At 41.7% G+C, this 27,520-nt stretch overlaps 1 protein-coding gene across 1 annotated transcript; it reads left to right on the top strand.

Moving 5' to 3' along the window:
• The first annotated feature begins 7,628 nt into the window (after positions 1 to 7,628).
• LOC124118023 (5-hydroxytryptamine receptor 6-like) lies at positions 7,629 to 26,627 on the top strand. Its single transcript, XM_046480063.2, has 2 exons — positions 7,629 to 8,004; positions 24,468 to 26,627. The coding sequence occupies exon 2, from the start codon at positions 25,196 to 25,198 to the stop codon at positions 26,306 to 26,308; it is 1,113 nt and encodes a 370-aa protein (XP_046336019.2). The 5' UTR covers positions 7,629 to 8,004; positions 24,468 to 25,195; the 3' UTR covers positions 26,309 to 26,627.
• The last annotated feature ends 893 nt before the right edge of the window (positions 26,628 to 27,520 follow it).

Here is a 27,520-nt window from a genome sequence, read left to right as displayed (position 1 = left end):
CACTTTAAATTAACACACAACTGTAATACTGTTCAAAACGTCGTTAAGCCACACTCACTCACTCACTCACACACTCACTCACTCACTCACTCTTGAAAGTGATATCCTGTAACCTTAACTTACTGCTGGCATATACTGCACCGCTGTGACGTCATCATGCCTACACGGCCTGGGCACGCTGTGACGTATTTTGTTTTATTTACAGTTTACGTAGTCCTCTAGGGTAACTATCTTTCAGAAATATTAACACCTTGTTCGCCAGGTCTCATTTGATGCAAGTAGACCTTAATAGAAAGGGAATAATGACATAGGGCGATGTGCATCAGCAGAAAAAAAACGACAGCCAGTACCATACAATAACACAGATACACGTCCGATGTAACAATATTTGAAAATTTGTTTTTGTTATGGAAATAGAACACTTGGTAAATGTGAAATATAAATCGTTTTAATGCAAAAAATATGTTAATTAATTGTGATATTTTTATATTTTTGTCTATGACACTACTAGGTTAACACTTTAAATGTGGTAAAAGTACAAGAAAAATAGGTTCATTTCCGTGTGAACTTGCCCTTTAATACGAAAGGGGATAATGTCATAGAGAAATGTGCATCAGCAGAAAACAAAAACAGCCAGTACCATACAATAACACAGATACACGTCCGATGTAACAATATTTGAAAAAACAGATTCATATCTTGAAAGCCATATTCTTAACATTGACGATGAGACAATATACCTGGTTATTGTGTGCAATGCCTGACTTAACAATGAATATCAAATTAGGCTGCAGTGATATGTGCAGGGTTGTGGCTGGCTTTATAGTTGGTTGACACATCGACTTGACTGCTGGCAGGTCTGTGAGAGAAAGAGCCATGGTCGCGAACGCGTTAAGCGATATCTAAAATCTTGTGACTATCCTGTGCCTTGTGATGCAGAGGGAATGATGGGAATTTATGAACTTGATCCTCAAGTAATCCGATTATATGCGTTATCGCAATGCTTTTTAAATACTGATCACTGGCTGATCACGTGACTTTTCTATTAAAACTTTTTCTTTCTCAAATATGTTCAAACTCATATAGAATGGTAATTCATGAATGCCACAAAAAGATAAATCACTAAATTTTAACTGTGACTAGTATGAGCTGAAACACTTTTTTGCCTAACACCTGCTTGTAAAATGTGTTGCAGTTATAATTGTCAGCTGCTAACTCATACAAATATCTGCATGAATTCCTTTCGAAGAAAATTGAAAGCCCTCATCAATACAGTATGCTATTTGTAAATTTGTTCTAAAAAGGAAACACGTGATATTGACAAGAATGCATGCAGTCAACAGTAAACTGCACCTAACCACGTCAAGGAGGATCGGATAATCCATGCCAGATCGAGTAATTTGTCTACCGCGCTTTATGCGTTATCACCAAGGAGACAGTGCTTAAGGAACAGAATGAGTGAGGTAGTGAGTAAGTGCGTGAGTGAGTGAGTATGTGAGTGAGTGAGTGAGTGAGTGAGTGAGTGAGTGAGTGAGTTGGTGAGCCTGTACTACACATTTTTTAATCACGCGAGGAGTCAAGTCTTTGAAAGGCATTTCGAAGTGATACACATAAGGAAGAGAATTTATGGATGTCAACTTCATTATTCACATGATGAAGGAGTAAGAATATACTCCGAAATGTTGTGTCCCTCATAATAAAGAAGTTGATGTCCATACATTTTCTTCCTTATGCGATGAATCACAATGGGGTCACTGTTAATAAGACAAGATTTGATTACGTACATCGAATATAAAACTTCAGTCTGGGTATAATCCGTACATGTATATCTGACGTGGTATTTAAACGTCAAACCTTAACGTTTGTCATATCTTAGCCAATTCATTCGTGTCCTGATAAAATGAGTGAGTGTGTGTGAGTTTGGTTTAACGCCGCTTTTAGCCGTATTCCAGTTATATCGAGGCGTGTCAGCTTAATTTGGGTGGAAAGCCCGAAGTGATGCAGGTCTCAGACGTTTACCACTTCAGTGAAACCCACGAGCACGGGTATGGTGCTGGGGGCACCTAAGGGACGCAACCCTGCACAGCGAATCGCGGCGTCTTGGACGACTAGGCCACCCGTGGCCCTCCCTAAAAGGAACCGTGATGACACAAAGCGTTCGCGAAACAGGTGATCATAACACTACCTCCATGCGCCACACGTCATGACTGAAGGACGAAAGTTAAGACAGGAATGGTCTCTAAAACATATTCTACGACCGCTTAAATCAGTTTTATTTCTAAGGAAGAAAATTTCAGAATGTCATCTTCTGTATTATGATAAAAACGTTGTGTAACTCATGATAAAGAAGTGACATCCATCAATTCTCGTCCTTCTCTGTATCGCTTCTGAATGCCATCTCAAGACTTGAACTTTATTTTCTGTCACTATAAAGATGTACTTTAGGGCGGTTGAATCTAGATTGAGGCCCTTCATGTTCTGTGTGTAGTATTTTCTGACGTACATAGGGTCGTTTTTTCTTGCAGTAACTAAGCACTGATCTGTGGAAGGCTGGCCTGCGTCATATGGGCGGTGAGAGTTATTCCTGTTACCGTCATATTAAAGTCTTCCTTGTGACGTCTTCCTGGTATTTTGGTTTTGTTTGTTTGTACTTCTACATCCCCCGTGTTTCCATCAGTGGCATCATGTGGCATTCTGAGCGACAACGGAAATAGACTCCTCGGTGTTTTATTTGAATATGGCTATATTGGGAAACGTGACATTTAAATAGCGACGGCATGCGCTGCATGTGTAAAGCTAATGGTGTTGATATCAGTTATGCAACGGTTCTGTATATGGAAACCACACTAATGGCTGTAGAATTACATGTATATAACCACTTTTTATGACAAACTGTTTTGGCGCATTTGAAACATGCGTTGATTTGTGAATTCTTTTTATTCATGTTGATGAAAGCTTTCCAGTATTATTCATCTTTCAAACATTTAGATATGTGTAACGTCTGTGTCTACACACACACGCATGGCGGTGTGCATTGATGTTGAAGGGGCACGGGTGGCCCAGTCGTCCAGGGCGCCGCAATTCGCTGTGCAGAGTTGCGTCCCTTGGGCACGCCAGAAACCTATGATTGTGGGTTCGAATCCCGGTTCGCCCCAATTATGTTTCTAGATTTGTCAGCACCATACCCGTGCTCGTGGGTTTCACCGAAATGGTAAACGTATGAGACCTTTAATTCCTCCCACATTAAGCTGACACGCCGCGATATAACTGGAATACTGTTAAAAGCGGCGTTAAACCCAACTCACTCACTCACTCATTGATGTTGACATAATAAGAATGCATGTAGGAGTGTAAGTTACAGAGGTTGTCATCGACCATTTAGTATACACGTGGAAAGTAGATAAGCACCAATCTTTCTTTATTTTCATATATCCTGACATTCTGTGCAACTTTTGGCACCAAAGAAGATCCGGGTTAACAACCCAGGCTTGTCGTAAGTGGCGAGTAACGGGATCGGATGGCCAGGCTCGCTCACTTGGTTGATGCATATCATCATATCCTAATTGCAAGGATCGATGAACATGATGTCAATCACTGGATAGTGAGTGAGTGAGTGAGTGAGCGAGTATGGTTTTACGCCGCTTTTAGCAATATTCCAGCAATATCACGGCGGGGGACATCAGAAACGGCTTCACACTTTGTACCAATGTCGGGAATCTAACCCGGGTCTTCGGTGTGACGAGCGAACGCTTTAACCACTAGGCTACCCGACCGCCCAATCACTGGTCCAGACACGATTATTTACATACCGCCGTCATACAGGTTGAATAGTGCAGAGTGCGGCTTTAAACAACAAACTTACACACGACATACATGATATTGAACTCATCTTAATAGTTAACTCAGTTCACCGCTACCTGATGGTAAAGGAACACTGTACATGTATGTCCTCGATGGACACAATCGCTGGTTCACGTCATATCATATAAAGAAACACAGGAAGCAGTAAATCAAACAATTATTGCCACGGAACAGTTACAATAAACAAAGCGACAAAACCCTTTTCATGTCCAATAGAAATCGATTGTCGATTGAGTCGATTGTACGATTCCGACCATATAATGAGCATGCGTTTGTGAACCACTATCAAATAGTGATGATAGCAGATGTTCGCGAAAAGGTGAGTGTATCCTGCCCCACCAGTGGCTCCCGTCACTGGTTAACTGGTGAGCTGAGGTGCTGTGAAGTGAAATGGGGCTTAACGTCGCGTTCAAGATTATTGCACTTATACAGCGACGTGCATGTGGCTGTGTGGCTGCTTGTGCTAGTCCGGACTGATGTTGACTTATAGTGCTAGCTCACTGAGATACCATGCCGCAGTTTAACATGAATATCATCAGTATACTGACTCCGAGCCGACCAGTCATTGTTTTAGACCCTTAATGCCGAGCGCCAGACAGAGTAACAACAAGTACCATATTTTAACGTCTTTTGGTATGACGCGGCGAGGGATTGAACCCCGGACCTTCCGCTCTCCGGGCGGACACTCTACCACTAGACCACGGAGGCGGTTGCTGGTTAACTGATGTGCTGTGCTGACAAATAGATGTTATTAAAATCAAAACATCACAAATCCTTGATATTAAACGAGGCGGTCGGGTAGCCCAGTGGTTAAAGCGTTCGCTCGTCACGCCGAAGACCGGGGTTCGATTCCCGACATGGGTACAATGTGTGAAGCCAATTTCTGGTGTCCCCGCCGTGATATTGCTGGAATATTGCTAAAAGCGGCGTAAAACCATACTCACTCCCACACTTGATATTAAACATGCGAGCGATGGGATTGAACAATGAAGCAGTGAATATCCCCACAAACATGTTTTAATCTAAGACCATCATATGTAAGTCTTCAGTCATATGTGTGTCGTGAATATCCCCACAAACAAGTTTTAATCTAAGACTATCATTTGTCAGTCTTCAGTCATATGTGTGTCTTTATTACATGCATGTTTAGTGAAATGATTTCGAAAATGTAATGTGAAAGCTTATATTTTGTCAAAAGATGAACCGTGAGTAACCATTTATCCGAGTGTTTTTAGTTGTCTAATGTGGAGGGGGCACGGGTGGCCCAGTCGTCTAAGGCGCCGCGATTCGCTGTGCAGAGTTGAGTCCCTTGGGCACGCCAGAAACCTATGATTGTGGGTTCGAATCCCGGTTCGCCCCGATTATGTTTCTAGGTTTGTCAGCACCATAACCGTGCTCGTGGGTTTCACCGAAGTGGTAAACGTCTGAGACCTGCATCATTTCGGGCTTTCCTCCCACATTGAGCTGACATGCCGTGATATAACTGGAATAATGTTAAAAGCGGCGTTAAACCAAACTCACTCACTCACTCCTATTGTGGATACCGTCGTGCTGTCTACCTATTTCAGTAACGACAGGTTATTATACATATCAAGTCAGCATCGCAACAAGCTAATTATAAATAATAATGAATTTAATGATCTGTATAATATTAGACTTCAACTCGTACCACGTATGAGTCTCATCAGGCCATAACTGAATAACTTACGCCTTTACATTTAACTTAGACGCGTATTTGTGAATTGAATGTTGCTCTTTTTGAAATAATGTAGGTTCGTGCTAAAAATTTAGCTTATATAGAGGGAAAACTAAAACGTTTCATTTATTCATAAATACGCGCCTAAGTTAAATGTAAAGGCGTAAGTTATTTGTCATTGTCACCTTGGAATCGTGACGCATAGTTCTCCTAAATGTTAAGACGTCACGTAACTATATGTTACAACTTCTTGTCCGTTATTCAGTTATGGCCTGATGAGACTCATACGTGGTACGAGTTGAAAGCGCTAGCCAATAAAGACTGTGTTCAATCTTACTTCACTTATTTAATTATGTATTATATTATTTCAAGAAGAGCAACATTTCATTCGTAAATACGGGACTGTGTTCAATCTTACTTCACTTATTTAATTATATATATATATGATAAAATAATAAAGTCCACGTTACTACATCATCTTCTTTATATCAGTCATGAGACAGCGAAAGTACTATGTCTGAAACTGATATAAAGAAGATGATGGACTAACGTGGACTTTATTATTTTATTATATATTACATGTACACCGAGTGAACATTTACCTCATTTTTGTATATATATATATATATATATATATATATATATATATATATATATATTTCAAGAAGAGCAACATTTCATTCATAAATACCCGCCTAAGTTATATGTAAAGGCGTATATGTATATATATAATATAAAATTATTAAATTAAGGTGAACAAATGTGTGATTGCGAAAATACCAAATGGTGCTATTAGAGGGATGTAATTAGCATGTATTGAAATGGGCACAATAGCTAAAGTCCATTATGTGTAATAGCGTAACAATGCTAATCTACAGGGCGTGTAAGGTGTTGCATGACAGAGGTGTGAAATTGACATACATCCATTACTAAATCATCATTATGGTATGTCAAGGTTATTTTTATTGTATAACAATCAGGATTAGCAGGTATAATGACTAATCGGGCGTAATCTCAGCTTCTGGGTGGGGGCACTGGCATCGGAACATGTTTTATAAAACATATGTTATAATAGGGAGTGTCGGACGTGGATGGTAAGCATGTTTTAAAGATGATGGTCATTATTAATGGGCGATTATGGAAACTGGTGATTATTTGCAGTATGCCTAGTCTTCATCGTGCAGTAGGGTGTGTGGGGAGCAGCTCATATTAATGAACGTGCAATCATAATGTATCTATGTAAGCGATAGTTATATGTCTGCCTAATGTCATCACTATATACAGCTGTGATTGTGTGCACATGGAGTTTGAGGCCAATTCGTAGATACACATCTTTCAATGTGAAGTCATGATACCTGCAGATTTGACGGCGGTGGATTGAATTTGGAACCGAATGCTTAGCGTGAGTATTCATAGAGAATTGTTAAATTTAAATGAAAATGATTAAAAACACTACTTTTCCATATATGTTGCTTTAATTTAGAGGTGGTAATTATGATTTGAAACCTCTGATTGATCAGAATTGAATACGCCAGTTATTTCACAATGCTTTGTTTTTCTATTTAGGCATCATAATGCTTTTCCTGTATCCAAATGGTTGGTGTATGCCAATCATATCGGAAACTTGATTTTAAGAAAGTTATTCGAAATCAGAATGACCGTCCCCAGTTTCAATATGGAAATAGTTTTTTTCTGCTGTGATTGGTGAACGCGAGAGAAGCAAACCGCCATTACCTGCCAGACAAATTGCTCTGGGAATATTTGTGTGACTGCCTCACCCACTTCATCAACGCAATTCATTGACAGTTTACAGAGGTATTGACTCCTGTATCTCCACATCTGCAAGTTTACGATCACCACTCTCTGTTACGTAATCTCCCAGTCGTCAGGTCTGTGAAAGAAAACAGTTTAACGTTGTCATTTAAATGACCGAAATCGATCTTTAACTACCAGCTTGGGGCCATATCTCTATTATAGCTCGACATCCAGTCCCCCAATGAGCTGGCTGAGCTACTAGAGGTTCAATTGATTTTATCTCCTACCTTTTGCCACAGAACTGACTACACACGACCGACAAGGCAGGCAATGGTATAGTCGGCCCGGAGGAATTTAACCCTGTGTCCAGAATCACTGCGTCAGGGGCATCTTCTTAGAGGGATTCTTCAGAGCTCTTCAGGACTTCTTCAGAGAAGTGTCAATGCCCCAATGAGCTTATCTATCCACGAGGCTGACAGTGAATGCTGGCTCCGTCCGCCAGGCAAATTAGAGTAGCCGCTTACCGTTTGAACACGTCTATCATTGTCCATGTCGGGGTCGTTGCTGATCTGTCGGACGTTCCAGGTGATGACGTTACCAGGACATCGTGGCAGACGGCTGGGTGTCGGAATGTCCCTCGCTCCGGACACTACTTTACATACAGCATTGAAATAGGATTGGCAGTCACTGAGGTAGGTTATATGCCACATAAATACTTTATTTGGTGTAAACAGATTAGTTCAAATGACTTTTACCATATTTCAAAATGTTTGAGACAATGTATCAGTTAGTGTAAATATGTTAAAGAGGTAACAACCAATAATCGACATATTTCAAAGATCAACCGAAATATGTCTGTACTTTAACGAATATGTTAGCTTGTGTTACCAATCCATATGCCCTGGTGCCAGATTTGAAAATATGATATCGATTTGACAAAACGTTTTCTTCAACAACCGCTGCATGTTTGTTGGACCAATCAACAAATATACATATGAAACATGAATTCGTTTTGGGAAATATATTCCTAACAAGCATCGTATGTTTCATATTTTGTATGTGCCTATATGTCTCGATATATGTGATGGTGTAAAGGTAATATCAACACGCCACTTGTTTGGGAATGTTGGATATTTCTGTTCTACACGTCATTTTGTCCATGATCATGTGGCATATTTTAACACAACTCATACAACAATACCATTTTCCCATTATACGATTGCTTGGGAGGAAGGAATGTGCAGTGTTAATGTATACGGACAAATGTCAGTCCATGCTCGTGTCTGAGGGGGAATACTTGCCTAGCTTCAAAAATCAGTGTCGGACAGATTAACTGGCAGGTTTTTTAGAAGTTTCAAAGTGTTTATAATCTTTAACCTTTGATAGTCACGATATGGCTGAAATATTGCCGATGTGACTTAAAACTTAACTCACTCACTCACATAGGCGTAACGTTAAATACTGTAAGTAAAGGGAGATGGGGTACGCACGTTACCTTACACTCTGATGACGTGGTAGTTCTAACTCTGAACCCAAATCATTTTTTCATATACTGTGCAGTCAATTACCACATTTTACAAAATAGAGCTGGAAACTATGTATGTTTTTATTGACAAACTTTAAATATTAAACTTTTTTCTTGTTTTATTGGTTTCAACGCTAACAAATTATATATCAGATATCCCTCTATCATTTCAATATTGTACTGCATTCGTTTGAAGTAATATTTCAATAGGACCAATGACAGTACATGACTTTTTAAAATTCAACATCGCATGGCAGACCACTGCAAACTTCAGCGGACATGATAACTGATATATTCATCGTTTAAAAGTTAAAAAATAATGATGAATTAGCTATGGTCGGACGTCAGCTAACTTTAATTTGGCACACGGCCTAGTTACACCATAACGGTACATCATAACGGTACTTCCCAGAATAAACAAAGTACGTTAGCAATGCATGATATGTCAACTGTTATTAAGTAAAACGCGCGCAGTTTGACTCTGTTGTGCGCAGTTTGGCACTGTTATGAGCAGTTTGACAGTATTCATATAAACTACCCCGCAGCGCGGGGCACAGCTAACATGACACAGATTGCAGCAACATCTGGGTTGGAATTTACTGTTATAGCAGGCCATGACGAAATGTTCTTCTATTTACGACAATACAGGTCAGTGAACACCCAATTTGTCAATGAAATACTCGTGTGATCGTAGCATCCACAAATGCTAATAACACGAGCCATCTATATATTTTATTAACGTGCGTTTTAAAAACCTCTCTACTTTCAGCTCTATATGCATTTGAATATCCCTAGCGATGCAAAATTAAACAATGCATATAACCCGTTAGGAATAGTCAGTTGCAATCAACAAATAGGTAATAGTTCTAATAGTAATAGTTCACAGTCATTGCTGAAGTCGTTTGTTGAGGCAGACAATGATCCTTGCCACTATGGGCAGGAGACACTCCCTGTTCGCTAACATCTGTTTTCGTCACTATTTGATAGTGATTCATGAACACATGCTCATGTTATTGTTGGAATCAATGAACTCTGATTTTAGCAGCTATGTCCTTTGATTATGGAAAGTGTTTGACGCTTTAGTTTCCCATCAGCTGTAGCGAGGTGTGTGTGATGGAGGATCCAGTCCCTGGAGCCCTGTTTGCCGATATCGCAGTCAGGGTTAATCCAGCAGCTGTAGCGAGGTGTGTGTGATGGAGGATCCAGTCCCTGGAGTCTTGTATGCCGATATCGCAGTCAGGGTTAATCCAGCAGCTGTAGCGAGGTGTGTGTGATGGAGGATCCAGTCCCTGGATCCCTGTATGCCGATATCGCAGTCAGGGTTAATCCAGCAGCTGTAGCGAGGTGTGTGTGATGGAAGATCCAGTCCCTGGATCCCTGTATGCCGATATCGCAGTCAGGGTTAATCCAGCAGCTGTAGCGAGGTGTGTGTGATGGAGGATCCAGTCCCTGGAGTCTTGTATGCCGATATCGCAGTCAGGGTTACTCCAGCAGCTGTAGCGAGGTGTGTGTGATGGAGGATCCAGTCCCTGGAGCCCTGTATGCCGATATCGCAGTCAGGGTTAATCCAGCAGCTGTAGCGAGGTGTGTGTGATGGAGGATCCAGTCCCTGGATCCCTGTATGCCGATATCGCAGTCAGGGTTAATCCAGCAGCTGTAGCGAGGTGTGTGTGATGGAGGATCCAGTCCCTGGAGTCTTGTATGCCGATATCGCAGTCAGGGTTAATCCCGAAGCTGTAGCGAGGTGTGTGTGATGGAGGATCCAGTCCCTGGAGCCCTGTATGCCGATATCGCAGTCAGGGTTAATCCAGCAGCTGTAGCGAGGTGTGTGTGATGGAGGATCCAGTCCCTGGAGTCTTGTATGCCGATATCGCATTTAGGGTTAATCCAGCAGCTGTTACACACTATAACGTGAACATACAAGAACGAGGCAGTGTTGCCAACAATGGTATCTACTCGTGTCATGTCACTCGAGTGTTTAAGTTTTTTCAAAATTACTTAATCATAATCTGTTCGAGTGGTCTAATTTGAGAAAAGCACCGAATGGAATTGCGTCCTTTGATCCGATGGTGTAAGGTTGCGTTTAGATTTTTGAGTTTTGAACGAAATACATATTTTTAAAAATTCATAATTATTATCCTATGGAGTTCTGTTCGGGACGTTGTAGCGATTTCGTATTTTCCAATCTCGACCTTTGGTAAACAGTAAATAAGGTAGAAAGGGCGAAACCGCCTGCACTCGCAACACAACATTTGACAGAAGTATCGCCTTCTGTAGCTTTATGTAGTCTTCCACGTATTTTATTGAATCAACCGCGCGTAGATCCAGCAATACATATTGATTTGAGTTCCCAGAACAGCAATTAGATTCGCGTGTATGCAGAGAGTATATGATTAGCCTACTTCAATACATGTTACATGTTCCGCAACCCTGTCGGAGACCTTGGCTTATACTATATAATAGGAACAAATCCGCGCCTTGTATCGATCCCCCATAATCGTAATCAGAAACGAACGAACATGAAAACTAATCAAGACTCTTCGACTTAAAACCGCTGTGCAAAATGAGATATTGATGCTTGTACACATTTCGGCAATCTTGTATACTAGTATATAGCATCCCCCCCCCCCCCCCCCCCCCCCCCCCCTCACCTTAAACACATACTTGGGCCAGCTGGTAGGCATCTCTTTCACATATGTATGTATGTATGTATGTATGTATGTATGTATGTATGTATGTATGTATGTATGTATGTATGTGTGTGTGTGTGTGTGTGTGTGTGTGTGTGATGTGTGTGTGATGTGTGTGTGATATGTGTGTGTGATGTGTGATGTGTGTGATGTGTGTATGTATGTGTGTGTGATGTATGTGTGTATGTGTGTGTATGTATGTATGTCTGTCTGTCTGTCTGTCTGTATGTACGTCTGTATGTTTGTTGTTTCTTTGTTGGTTAACGCCGCGCTCAGCAATATTCAATGTATGTTTGCATGGATGATAGATTGAGAGATGGATGAATGGAATCCATTTGTCGACCACATATTAAAACGGGGACCGGGTGCACAGACCTTATGTTCATCCCACACTCAAGCTGCTGACTTTAATACAATTTAGATATGTAGAAATAACAGACCTATATTTTACGTCGTTACTATTGCTATCCTTCTGAGCAGGTTACCAAACTAATTACGTTTCAAGCAGCTACATATGTACTGACCACAGTTGAGACATACGTATGTACTTGCGATGTTTTCTGACATATACGATTATTCTGAATATAATCCAGACATACATTTGTAGTTATGTTGAAATCATATTCATATCTACTGAATGATATCAAGATGATCCGGCATCAGCAGTTGCCGACCATCCGCTTAGATGGAACAATACTAAGCAGTTTCCGAGCATCCGCGGCGTTAGATGGAACAATAGTAAGCAGTTGCCGAGCATCTGCTTAGATGGAACAATAGTAAGCAGTTGCCGAGCATCCGCTAAGATGGAACAATAGTAAGCAGTTGCCGAGCATCCGCTAAGATGGAACAATAGTAAGCAGTTGCCGAGCATCCGCTTAGATGGAACAATAGTAAGCAGTTGCCAAGGATCCGCTTAGATGGAACAATAGTTAGCAGTTGTCGAGCATCCTCTTAGATGGAACAATAGTAAGCAGTTGCCGAGCATCCGCTTAGATTGAACAATACTAAGCAGTTGCCGAGCATCCGCTTAGATGGAACAATACTAAGCAGTTGCCGAGCATCCGCTAAGATGGAACAATAGTTAGCAGTTGCCGAGCATCCGCTAAGATGGAACAATAGTAAGCAGTTGCCGAGCATCCGCTTAGATGGAATAATAGTAAGCAGTTGCCAAGCATCCGCTTAGATGGAACAATAGTAAGAAGTAGCCGAGCATCCGCTTAGATGGAACAATAGTTAGCAGTTGCCGAGCATCCGCCTAGATGGAACAATAGTAAGCAGTTGCCGAGCATCCGCCTCGATGGAACAATAGTTAGCAGTTGCCGAGCATCCGCTTAGATGGAACAATAGTAAGCAGTTGCCGAGCATCCGCTTAGATTGAACAATAGTAAGCAGTTGCCGAGCATTCGTTATGTTCATGATCAGCAGACCTCTACGACTGGACATTCGGTGACCATAGCAAACTATACTACATGGAACTATCTTAATTTGTTATGACCCCGTGACCTCGGACTGCCCATGTCGCCAGTATATGGTCGAAGAATGTAATTATCCCTAATGAACGTGTATCGGTGATGAACAGTTGGCCTTCATTCCAGCATATTTACTGCCGTCCTGAATCAGTACGAATCCCAGCTAGCCAAATATCGGTTTGTCACAAATCTGTGTATTTTCAAAATTAAAGTTGCTTGGGTGGGGTACATTTTGTTGACTAAAGATTTGGGATCGAGAGAACAGACCGCACGTCCAGGCCACTGTTGCAGCTATCAATTCACTCTCACTCCCACTGTAGGGGTTATTATTGAGCTGAATATTATGTGCATAAAAGATACAGAAGTGAGATAAACATTATGTATCATATAATGGGTAGTCGTTTCCGCGCGATAAACTTCGTATCACGATCCGAAAATTATGCAATTTAGGTCACGTGGCAGGAACTCCATTATACTTATAATTGATGCGATACCCATTGGCTCAAACATCTAATCCCCGATGTTAAAAGAATGCTGTATGAGTGCCTTTATAAACAAACATGGCTTCAAATAATTAAGCAGGATCTAATAAATAAGACTGTTCACTGACATTGTATTTTAGGCGGTGTATAAAATTACTTCAATGGAAAGAATATGGCTTTTATTATTATTTTGAGGCATCGTAGAAAAAGGACATTGTGACAGTTGTTGGTTTCCGCAGCATATATTAGATATGAAACGTATGTATTATTCTCGCCTAGAGCTCGCGTTGTGCATTTTTGTTGTCCATTATATGTGACAGTTACGACACGAAAACAATCACGGCTAATACTGTCTGAGACAAATCATGTGTTTTGAAACGTGTCAGTGCATTAAAATCCTTGCGAATATATAAAACCGTATCGGTGAGTATGACTGTGAATATTTGTACTGACACAGCAGAGATACTTATTGAATAACCAAAATATAACGTGCTTTCTTCATGGCGTTCGTCACAGCAACAAATACATCACTTTGATTATTGGTAAACATAATTGGACATTTCTTATAAAATATTCACTACAGGTATCATTTACTTTGCCGCTTAATTCAATTGTTGTTCTTGATACTCAGTGTTTGTTTTACGTTGATGCGGATACAGATGCTGGAATAAATTAGTTTCTGTTTATAGAACAAGTGTAGTTGTATATGTAACATGAGCATAGCGTACACAGCTAGAGTTGTATACTCCCTAAGGAGCTGGGAATTATGTTTGAGTGCAGACTGATCCACTTATCTAGGTAATCATAATGTTCTGCCATGACAATTACTAAGTATCTTAGTGAATGGAACAACGCTTCATAAAATACCTTTTCGTTAGGTATACGAACCTACGCTGGTGATTTCGGAGGTACTGAATATATGTATTTAATAATATGTTTGTAATACCGTAATGTTTAAAAAAAAGAAATCCGCGGTATTGAAGACTTGCTTTTCGCGATTATTTAGATGCTAACAGCGCCGTATTTTACATAAGAGTAAGACATATCTTACTTTCAGGTCAACATATTTACAGTGACAAGTACATAGAAGCATCCTCAAATATAGACAAGGCCTAATGCGAGTCGGTGCACAGACCGGGTCTGCTGCTCGGGGTTTTACGGTATTTTAGGACGACAGACATGTCTCAATCTTCAAAGCTATTGGCTTCACACACGTGATTTAAAGTCAGTCCGAGGCATGAAACCCAGAGACCAGCCCAACATCATGACTTCTTCAAGCCAGTGAAAGACGCATCTGAAACGATCACAATCTGCCCACCAGCAATGATCACGATGCATATCTCTCTGTGGGATAATCGTTTGGTGCAGAAACGTGTCTCGTCTGAACCTCAGAACTAGCAATGCAATATTTGTTTGCTGGGTCACGGCTTGGGGACAGAGGGCCTCTGGTAGCCTGACAGAAAACAATCTCCGAACAATCTAACTGATGTTTCGCAAATCGATAAAATCTGCAGGGTATTTCCCCCATCAAAAGATGTGGCTGGTTTTATTTCTCCAAAACCTAATAAACCTCAAAGAAAACAACAGACGAAAACCATGGAATAAGTTTGCTTTACGAAAAGACAGCATTTCTTAGATATTCTTCGTATTTGTGATATTGGATTACATTGTTGGTGAGCCGCAGCCTGCATATTCAGTGCCAGGAGGCTACTCAACGCTCAATCTCAGTCGGGTCTGTGTACACCGTCCGAGGCAAAGGGTTTGATAACATTTTAAAGACCAATTCCTGGGAATCATGACCCGAAGGAACCATGTCTTTCTCATCACACTGCCTTGTGAACAGTAATAATAGATGCGATTACTCCACACACAGAAGATTGATTTTAAATTGCCACTTTAATTTCCGAATGTAATAGGCAAAACATAACCGATCGAGTCTTTGTCCTCAGGTAGGCGTCTTTCGCTTTCCTTCCTCCAACTCTCAGGTTGGTTTGTCCAGTCGGTCAAAGGAGGACGTTTGGCCAGACGGGCTGTCGCATCTGGTCACTGTCATCATCACTACCTTGATAAAACTCGGGGTAATTAAGCCGCGTGATTCAGTCGGTCGCCCATAATCTCCACAATGTCTGGACACGATGACCTGTTCAGGAACATTGATGTTCATCTCGAGTAGTGCGTGTCTTAAATGCTTCAATATGGTGCAGACTTCTACCTAATTGATCATGTGGAGGGATTGGTGAATGTTGATTTACAGGATTATTCCAGCTGTATTGCAGCGACCGGTCAATAATCGTGTCTGGGTATACTCTAACCAGTGGTTGATAGTATGACCAACGACCTGCGCGGCCAGGGTACGATGATACACTATCAACCAGCAAGATCAAAGATCATTTCTCGACTTCCTAAGACGGTCGTGAGATTTGGTGGGTTGTGGTGTTTGGATGTGGCACATTAAATGTTTTGTTTGTTTGTTTGTTTGTTGTTTAACGCCGCACCCAGCAATACTCCATCTGTATGGCGGCGGTTTTTGAATAATCGAGTTTGGACCAGACAATCCTGTGACTTACATCATGAGCATCGATCTACGCAATTTAGATACAATGACATGAAAAAAAACTATGTCAACGAGCCTGACCACCCGATCCCGTTAGTCACCTCTTGCAACTAGTACAGTCGCCTTTAACGGTAAGCATGGGGTGTGGAAACCTATTCTAACCTTCACACACGTTTAATGTATAATCATTATCATACTTTAGATAAATGAAAGAGACAAAACCATTTCCATAATCATAAGAAATACCTGCTGAAAGGAGAGTCTAATGTACGATTCCGATTAAATCATAAGCATATGTTTGTGAATCACTATCAAACATAATTGATGATGACACCAGGTGTTCTCGAAATGGTCAGCAGTAAATATAACACCACAATAGACAGTAGGGCAAATGACCAGAACATGTGCACTTTGAAATGGACATAGGTTATGAACACCTGGTGTTCATGACACATATGAGGATATCCTGATTCCTGTTGATGACACCGGCTTCTATCACGGTGAGTGAGCGATACGTCTTTAAATAATGTTTGCGTGCATTCTACCGCATTGAATATCCCGTTCAATATATCGTTCAAATCCCGGGGCCGGGTCTTACCAAATGACGTTAAAAGGATGGATCATCTTGTCACTCTGCCTGGCGGTCGGAATACAGAGGACAAACCATTGACTGGTTTGTCAGTATGATAGCCAGTGGGGAATCCATGTTAAAGTAGGGCATGGCTTCTATGTGAGCTAGTACTATAAAGCCGGCCCGACCTAGTGTAAGCAACCACACCCACATACATGCACGTCGCTACAAAGTTATTTGGAACTCCACGTTAAACCCGTAGGATCACTTTGATACGTCTCTGGTCATGACGCAAAAGATCCGGATTCCCTATGTATTGGGACAGATTTTTATTCTGCACGCGTACTCAACATGCTGAGATGAGTAATGTGCTTTGGGAAATCTCTGAGAGGAATACATTCAGCAAATATGTTATAATGCTTTTTTATGTCTGAAGTTGTACATGTGGTAAGGAATTCGGTATAAAAAAACGCACTACATCGTATTATTATGTTTAATTTTTAAGCATGTAAACCACTTACAGTATTGGAGTTATATCACGACTTGTTGGTTTGATATGTCAGGAATCTTCAGATCGACCTATTGCGGGGACATCAAATGCACTCCCTCCTTTCTGAAGCATACTGACGATGTTGGCACTATTCATCAGGTGATATGTTTGCAGCAAAAAGTATTTGAATAATAAAAATAATACAAAATTGTTTCCCTAAATATCTGCTCGTATTTTTGCATTGTACATGCTTCGCCTCTTTCCAAAAAGGATGGGACCCAACCAAACCCCTTTTCCAAAAGCTGTATCCATGCTCACAGACCGGCAATCCTGACTGACTGACTCACTCACTCACCCATCCGACCCACTCACTCACTCACTCACTCACTCACCCACCCACCCACCCACCCACTCACTCACTCACTCACTCACTCACCCACCCACCCACCCACTCACTCACTCACTCACTCACTCACTCACTCAAAGCATAGTTTAGATAACCCCACAGGTTTGATGACTTTGTTGAGTACAAGATGTTCATCCAACATTTATCAACAATTAGGACAAAGGTTTCCAAGTCTAGTCGAGTGTGTGTAGTATGTCACTGTCTACTGAGATCGTCCGTTTCTCCCGCATGGTATATTAGGTGAATTGTGTTTATACTCAGTGGTACCATTGTTTGATGTCTGATGATGTCTCATTGACTCTCACAGTCCCATCCTTCGTACAGACGGAAATGTGATTAGATAAAGGGAGACAACCTTCTGTTTGGTAAGCCTGCCACAGTGGGAGTAAATTATTAAATAATCACAGACGGCTAGCCACAGTATCAGTGCTGAGGGAGTGATTAGAAGCCCCTTTGTTGTCGTTATTGCACACCAGCCTAATAACATGGCAACGGAAACAAAACGAGAAACATCCTTTTCAACTTGATTTCTTATCTAACGTCTGTAGAAAGGAGAAGTTATTCTCTTTGGACAAACACCAACGTTTACCATAGACGCATCAATCAAACCGTACTAATTAAAGGTTATAGCGTTTGTTTGTGACACCGAAACAAATTGTCACGCTGATATAGCTAAAAGAATGTTCAAACGTCCTCACTCACTCACTCACTCACTCACTCACTCACTTGACGCATTACTTGACAACAAGATTTTGTTTCATATTTACGAATATTGTTTATTTCTTGTTATCATCAATGTATATGCAACACCGCGGAGGTTTCGGGTTAGTATTGGTCCACAGAAAAATATATGCTTCTCGACCATGTGTATGTATGCGCGCGTTTGTGTATGTGTGAGTGCATGTGTATGTGTAATTGTGTGTATGTGTGTGTGTGATTGTGAGGTGTATGTTTGTGTGTGTATGCGTGTGTGATTGTATGTGTGTGTGTGATTGTGTGTATATGTGTGTGTGATTGTGTGAGTGTATGTGTGTGCGTGTGTGATTGTGTTTGTGTGTGATTGTATGTGTGTGAGATTGTGTGTGTGTCATTGTGTGACTGTATGTTTGTCTGTGCATATATGTGTGTGAGTGTGTGTGAGATTATGTGTGCATGTTTGTGTGATCATGAATGTGTATGTGTGTATGTGTGTGTATGTTTGTGAGAGTGATTGTGTGTGATTGTGTGCGCATGGCTGTGTGTTAGTATATGTGTGTGTATGTGTGTGTGTGTGTGTGAGTTCGCGCGGCCTGTTTATAATCGAGTGATCGATATTGTGAGCAATGATCAACGCCATCGGCGAAACGAAGTATAGCACTGAACCAAGTCAATGAGCCAGAACACACAGCAGCATAGATGGAAGGGTCTCAGTTCTAACCCGTAATCCCCACGGGGGGGTTGGCCGTGTCTGTTTACGTTACGATCATTGAAACATGACGTAACATGGAGCTTGTTTGACTGTGGATAGTAGCTTCGTCAATGGTAAAATAGTCTGTCTGACAGTGGATAGTAGCCCTATCATGGTAAAATGGTATGTATGACTGTGGATAGTAGCCTTGTCGCTGGTAAAATAGTCTGTCTGACTGTTGATAGAAGACTTGTTGGTAAAATAGTCTGTCTGACTGTTGATAGAAGACTTGTTGGTAAAAGAGTCTGTCTGAATGTTGATAGAAGACTTGTTGGTAAATGAGTCTGTCTAACTGTGGATAGAAGACTTGTTGGTAAATGAGTCTGTCTAACTGTGGATAGTAGCCTTGTCGTTGGGAAAATAGTCTGACTGTTGATAGTAGACTTGTTGGTAAAATAGTCTGTCTGACTGTGGATAGTAGACTTGGTAAAAAAAAGTCTCCACTATCTACACTGTCTGTGTGTAAGTGTTATCTTTAATAACACTTTGTCTGATCTAGTATCAAGACGTGTTATTGTTAACAACGTTTATGATGCAGTGAGTGAGTGAGTCGGGTTTTACAACACTTTGAACAATATTCCAGTTATACCACGGCGTGTCAGCTTAATGTGAGAGGAAAGCCCGAAGTGATGCAGGTCTCGGACGTTTACCACTTTGCTGAAACCCACGAGCACGGGCATGGTGCTGACAAACCTAGAAATATAATCGGGGCGAACCGGGATTCTATACACAGTCACAGGTTTCTGACGAGCGAAAGGAACGCAACTCTGCACAGCGAATTGCGGCGCCTTAGACGACTGGGCCAGCCATGCCTCGTTATGACGTAGCATGGACACTACCTCGTTATGTAGTTGACGTCAGGAACAAAGCGTCAAGACTGACTATGTATAGCACTGTTTTCATGGTTTGAACTGAGTACAGGTAGTTCCATCATCAACGTCGTATTATGCTAGATCCACGTAAATAAGGCAGAAATTAAACTATTTTCATCTGACGACAGTACAGCGCACAAGGGGACAAAGCTGATACTATTGATCACGGCAATCCCTTTTCAGAAATATGTTCTTCATCAGTTTTGGTCTTGGATACACATGGCAGCTATTATCCTTTCTAAACGTCATCTAACGACCGTATTCGCATGCTCAGCCGTCACAGCAGGTTCACAGCAGGGAGTCACGTTCCCTCCTTGTACAGATACAGTTGCTTGGCTATATAATTGCATTTTCTTCTGTTATCAAGTTCTTCGCTTCGACAGATTCGCTTATCAGTATATGGCTTATTCGAGAGATGTACAGTTACAATATACCAATAGATATTTCCTCAGTTACACTTGCCTTCATCGCAGCATGTCAATACAGCAACTATATATTGCGGTCCAATATTCTGATGCCAACACAAGGTAGGAGTTGTCATGTTGCTAGTATTACGGTGATACATGTTTGTTTTTTTTGCAATCAGACGCCCGCGTTCTGAAAACATGTCTCCAGGTTGAGTGATTCTGAAGAAAGAAATATCTGAATTTTAGAAGCCAGTGTTCAGAATCAGGATCTCGCTCAGGTATAATTATCTGAAACATTCTTAGCTAAACATGACAACCAACAAGGACACCATGTTTATGTTCTGAGATTGTTGCAATCTAATTAAAATCACATAATAGTTCTCGCTATTGCTAAACAAAGATCTGAGGACATCCCATTAGGGGTCACGTCAGAACGACCTTTCATCCGACCAATTAAAGCGTCGCTTACCAGATCATGAAAGTGACAGTCGGAATGTGTTTTCTAATCATGCAACCTCGAAAAAGTTAACACGGGGTATTCTGAACGACGGCCCATACGAGTGATACCGTCAAAACTACCGTCTATCTCTCGCTTCCGAGGGGTAAACATTTGAACGGAGGAGGTGTTGCACAGTACGTGGGAAGCACTGTCATGCAATCGCAACCATATATTAGACATTCCGGAATGTTCATTTGTTCAGTTTTCAAAATTTTAATCGAGAACTGTGTCAACATATTTTTCAAGCGTAGTCTGAAATGGAAGTCACCAGGTTGAAATGAGTGCCGTAAAGCTCGAGAAAGCTGCTTTCCAAATGGCTGATGTCAACTTCTTGTTAGTTGTTTCAGTGGTCGGTGAAACTTCGCGAAAGGTCGTTCCGACGTGACCCGTAATGGGATGTCCTCAGATCTTTGTTTAGTGGCAGCGAGAACATTGATTTTAATGAGACTGAGATTGTTGTCCCTAAACAATAACCATCTGATGTATTAGTAACACCGTTTTATATTCGTCTCCTATTAATTCAGGTTTACAAAGAAAATCCAGCATGATCTAGCTTTCATATATTCTAAAAGTAAACGACGCTATATTTGATTATGTCTCGTGGAGCCGGTCAACTCTAAGGCACAGTAATTGGCAGCACAGAGTTGTGTTCCTACGGCGTGCGAGTAACATACAATCATTGGTTCGAATCCTGGATCGTCCTGATAATGTTTCAAGGTTTGTTGGCACCATACCCGTCAACTAGTGAGTGAGTGAGTGAGTTGGGCTTATCGCCGCTTTTAACAGTATTCCAGTTATATCACGGCGTGTCAGCTTAATGTGGGAGGAAAGCCCGAAGTGATGCAGGTCTCAGACGTTTACCACTTCGGTGAAACCCACGAGCACGGGTATGGTGCTGACAAACCTAGAAACATAATCGGGGCGAACCGGGATTCGAACCCACAATCATAGGTTTCTGGCGTGCCCAAGGGACGCAACTCTGCACAGCGAATCGCTGCGCCTTAGACGACTGGGCCACCCGTGCCCCCTACCCGTCAACTAAAGTGATAAACGTCTAAAACGTATATCACTCCGATCTTTCGTCCAACATCAAGGGGCTGTGGAGTAGCCTAGTGGTTAAAGTGTCGGCTCGTCACGCCGAAGACCCTTGTTTGATTCCCGATGTGGGTACAATGTGTGAATCCGATTTTCGGGTCCCCCTCCGTGATATTGCTGGAATATTTCTAAAAGCGGCGTAAAACCTCACTCACTCACACCAACATCAAATTGACACGCCGTGATATAACTAAAATATTGTCCAAAGCGGCGTTAAGCCTTACATACACATGCTCTATGTGACTATAGCCCTGCACACTCTGTGTATTCGTAATGTATCCTATTTGTGTATCTATGCTCTCTAATGATAGGAAACTCTCCGTGAAACCGATAAACTAAGTTGCTCGAGATAAGCTGCTAATGGGGATTTATTGGAATCTTGACGTTTTGCATGTATTGGAGCCTATTTCTGTTGCGCACGAGACGACACATCTGGGTTTAGTTTGTTTTGACATAAAGATGAACGTTCTGCTGAAAACATAATGCAATTTTGTTCCGTTTGTTGCGCAGGAAAACTCGTTAGACCGTCTCGAGGACGACTCGAATTTACCCGAACCCACATTCTACAATAAACACATAGGATCATATCAGCTTTAAGGGAAATATGTCCATGGTTTCATACATGTTCGTAGACATGTCGATGTGCCTTCGAAATAGAAACTACTTAATGTGAGAGTTGTTTTAGAAATCTGCTTTGGTTAAATTGGTTTTATTGAATAGATCAAAAGACATATGCTACTTCATTAAAATGTCTTGTCCAAAAATTGATTGACTACATATGCTTGAATAAGGTTGCCGATGATCACAGAACCACCTCGTGGTCAAAATGTCATTACTTTCAGACTCTATGGCGTAATTAACAATAGCTAGAGCCCGCGGTCTTATGTCATTCATGGTGGTCGGCGAAACGTCGGTGCACATTACTAAAGTCAAGGTTCTTATCTTATGGCAAGTGCCCTCTTAAATTGTCTTATGCCTGAACATGAATTAGTGCTTACTTATTAATGACAGAAGTAAAACGAACCGTCTTGTCTTCAATCTAGACGTCATGTTGAAACAGCGTCACTAAGACAACGCGTAGACAGATTATTGCAGTTGAAATGTCAATGTATGGGGCGATCAATAAACAGTTTCAATTTCAAAACAATTTCTGGAATAATTTATACTAGAAATGCTTTTCCCAAAGAACACCTTACAATATTATTAGAGTGATTTGTTATGGAGATGAACGTAAAATCAATACTGTTATGACCTATAGTGTCCTATGAGATGCCCTCAAATTGGGATCCTCTGGCCCTGGTCTTGGTAATACTAACACGTCCTTTGGTTGTTCCTAATCAAGGAGGGGTGAGAGGCTTGGAATATTAATGTTCATTAAAGTGTGAATGTTCTCATGATATTTATTACCCAATAAGGGATTCGGGGTAGATAGCCTGCCACACCAGATCTTTAGATGGGAATTCGATGTTGATAATACATATAGATAGCTGAGTGGTTGACGTTTCGTCATAGTAAGCGCTATTGTGACACTATCGGACGGTCAATAATAATCAGTTATTGGCTATGCTGGTCAGCGACATGTGTTGTGAGCCTCTCTCAGTTACTTAACAAATGCAGAAATCATGGGGTGATTTCCACCTATACGGCAACATATCTTGAAAATGTTTGAACAGTGAGTGACTCGAGGTTGACGCCGTTGTTGAATATACCCAGCGGAGATCAAACGTTTTTTTACCAATGGGCTACACATCAGCATCGTCTTTGAATGAGAAACATCATCGCACTAACATCCACATGTTTACTTTGTCCAAACATAGACACGCTTTGAAGGCGAGATCACTTTCATTTTGTTACATTTACTCACCAGACTGGGGATGAAGGGATTAGAAAAGGTTTCCAGTACCACATGTTGGTCGTGGTCACGGGTGGCCCTGTCGTCTACGGCGTCGCTGTGCAGACAGGCGGAATAAAACCAGAGGTCGTGGGTTCGAAACTCTGATTCGCCCTGATTATGTTTCTAATTTGTCAGCAGCATTCACGTGCTCGTGGATTTTACAAAAGCCGTAAACGTCTGAGACCTAATGGTTTGCCATGCGGCTTTCCTCCCACATGAACCTGGCACCTCTTCATATATATTATAAATACTGTTCAGAGCATCGTAAAACCAAACTCATCCTAGTCGTTAGGACCGATCAAGACATTGGAAATGTATGGGTGAGTGAGTTTGGTGGTTTCACGCCGTTTTTAGCAAGACAGGGGGCACCATTAAAAAAAATGGGCGTCAGACACTATACCCATGTCGGGAATCGAACCCGGGTCTTCAGCATGACGAGCGAACGCTTTAACCAATGGGCTACGTAACCGCCCCTGGAACTGTTTGATCAGGATGGGTCGTTGATCGTGGTGTCCGTTATTGGTTGATTTGGTCGGACTTGATTATTTACAGTCCGTCGTGATGTGGCTGGGAGTTTTAGAATTTGATTGAGTGGGCACCTTAAGTCACAAAATGCAATCTCTGTTTCATTTATCCACTGCCTCTTATCGCTTGTTAACTTGTATACCTAGTCTATCTTGCACAAGTAGTGTCCCTTGATGATGACTGCACTTGAATCACGTCAGTATTGTAATTGCTGTGTTCTATCTTGTAGATCCTAGCTGTAGGAACGGTGGCACCATGCTAACAGACCATTATAAGGACTTACTGAGATCCAGCATCAACGGAATCCGATTGCGGAAGATGACAATCTTCTCGTAAACACTCAGTCCCTGGAAATAGCAGATTGACTTGAAAGGTCACATGAGGATTGATCTACGGTTGTCAGTATTCAATGTGTACAAAGTTTGGATTATTCCCTTCCATCAACAACGAAAACAAGTGTCCGAGTTTCATGACTTCCTTCAGTCGCTGGATAAGGTGAAACAAAATAGTACTTATTAACCCGAAATCAAAGTGAGATCAAAATATAGTCCTAAAACGGATACTTAAGGTTCATAATGTAAAATATGAAGCGTTCCGAAGACGTTGTACCACGTGTGAACAGGCAACATATTAGTCATTGTACACTATAATAACGGTGGAAGGAAATATCGTCTATACATGCATTACCATTTAGGCTATAGCATGTCCTTGTCCTGTACGTGTAAGTCTAGGGAGACACTGTTTCCTTCGTTTTACGTATTCAAACACTGTCAAGGCGAAGTCATTGCATGGTGGGGGAGGGCTGTTGACGAGTAACTGTAAACTTCCTGTAACCACCTCCACAAGTGAAGGCGGACTGGTTTCTCGTTGTGTGCTGGCTGGAGTATTGATCGGCCACTACTGCGCTATATACTTCCCCATGCATCGCTTCAGTGTATTTTTCTTCTGAATTGGACGATGAACTTTTCCAGCCTCGTCTCGTCGGAGGGTCTCACTAGCCGTTTTAGCGACACCGTTTTGTCCGCCCAGACCAACGCTACCCCCCTTGTGGCCGGTGGGGTGGGGCCAGTGATTCATGACGTCGCCACGGAGAGCATTACTGTGGGGAGGATACTGACTGGAGTCACTCTGTTCTGTATTATACTTCTAACGATCGCTGGAAATGTGTTGGTGTTTGTGGCTGTGTCGTCTAACAAGAAGTTACGGACCGTCTCCAACTTTTTCATCGTGTCGTTAAGCTTTGCGGACATCCTGGTCGCGACGATGGTGATGGTGCCTGCTACAATGAACGAAATCTTTCAAAAATGGATACTTGGGAACGGCTTCTGTTCAATATGGGCGTCTTTTGACGTAATGCTGTGCAGTGCGTCCATCCTCAACGTGTGTCTGATAAGTTTGGACAGATACCTCGCTATAATGACACCACTTCGTTATAACGCTCTCATGACACATTCAAGAGCTCTCCTTCTCCTGTCATCAGCATGGACAATCGCCATATGCACATCCTTCGTCCCCATTCAAAACGGGTGGCACAACCCGGATCTTCCATCGTTAGAAAACTTGACAATCTTTAGCGCTGAACCGCAGTGTATCTTCATTGTAAGCCTACCTTACGCCCTGACGGCCTCAACGGTAACCATACTGCTTCCAATCATCATCGCCTTCGTGTTGTATTACCGAGTGTCCAAGGAGGCGAAGAGACAAGCATTTTTTGTGGGAACTCTCATAGCTCCGAGTCATGTTCTTCTGGGCAAGGATGTTTCCAACAAGTCCTTAAGAGAACCTTTCACCAGGAAGGCTACCGTGACCTTGGGGGTGATAGTGGGAGCGTATGTCGTCACGTGGGCACCCTTTCTTGTGTGTAACATCACAGACGCTTTCTGCAGGTGCATCCCCCCAAAGGTCTTCACGGGATTTGTGTGGTTGGGGTACTGTAACAGCTTGATAAACCCTATTATTTACCCGTTATTCATGCGAGACTTCAGGAAAGTGTACATCAAGCTCCTCCAGGGATGTTGTCCACGGTTATCGTTTCTCAAGAAGGCCTCAAAAGCAACGATGAGACATTAATTCATATCGGCCGTAACCAGGGTGAGCACGGATCTACACTGCTCTGACATTGATGTGAATGTAACTATGACGAAAGGTCGCGTACACGCTACACTGTTCACATCATCGAACATATACCAGTAACACTGACGGTCATGTCAGTAATATTGTGATAACTCAACAGACGATTGTGCTCATATTGGCGACCCTCGTCAATAAACAAATCAGAGTGTTCTGAACATACCTCGGAGGCATAGTACATCTGTCCCGTGTCGCACAGGAAGTATACCATTTTTTACATCATAACATGTTCAGTGTCACAATTTGGTGTCTTGTGGTTCGTAATATGTACCGATAATTACCCTTTCCGGAGGTGTGTTCGTTGTAAAATATGTTTGTTAGCGAACAGTGACAGATAATGAATTTGGCATCATTGATGTTTCTAAATACCTGCATTTCTAATTGACTGAGAAATCTCAGAGATATAATGATCGGTGCCTGTGTAATTGTAAGATATGATGTCGATACATACGGGTAGTGATACGCTCATTGCTTCCACTGGTATATAGTGGGACATTGGCCTAGTCCAAGACGTGTTAGTAACACTGAGGTTCAGCAGGGCCCACTTGCACAAAGCGATCTTAGCGCTAAGATGATCGTAAAGCCCATACTTTAACATAGGCTTACAATAGTCTTAGCGCTAAGATCGCTTTGTGCAAGTGGGCCCTGGTTTTATTACTCACGAACTGAATGGTTTCGGTTTAGAACAAAATAGATACGATTTACTAATTTCTTATTTTCGACATAGTGAATAGCACCAAAAATGACGTCTTAACAATAACGATAATCCAGATCACACAAAACCTTTGAAAATACACAACTGAATGGTTCATTTAAAATATCGTCTACGTCCTTCGATCAATCAATTCATTGTGCTTTTCGTGCTAGAACATGGAAAGAGCTTCAGATGCAAAGGGTACGTACAACAAAATGTATCACTATGATGAACAGGTGAGGTGAGGTGAAATTGGGTTTAACGTCGCGTCCAAGATTATTATGTAGCGACGTGCATGTACGTGTGTGTGGCTGTGTGTGTGTGTGGCTGTGTGTGTGTGTGTGTGTGTGTGTGTGTGTGTGTGTGTGTGTGTGTGTGTGTGTGTGTGTGTGTGTGTGTGTGTGTGTGTGTGTGTGTGTGTGTGTGTGTGTGTGTGTGTGTGACTGCTTGTACTCGTC

This window comes from Haliotis rufescens, unplaced genomic scaffold (assembly GCF_023055435.1).
Source record: "Haliotis rufescens isolate VD_foot unplaced genomic scaffold, xgHalRufe1.0.p SCAF_29, whole genome shotgun sequence".
NCBI classification, from domain to species: Eukaryota; Metazoa; Mollusca; class Gastropoda; order Lepetellida; family Haliotidae; genus Haliotis; species Haliotis rufescens.
Note: the sequence above shows the minus strand (reverse complement) of the source record. Positions and strands in the feature narration are given on the sequence as shown.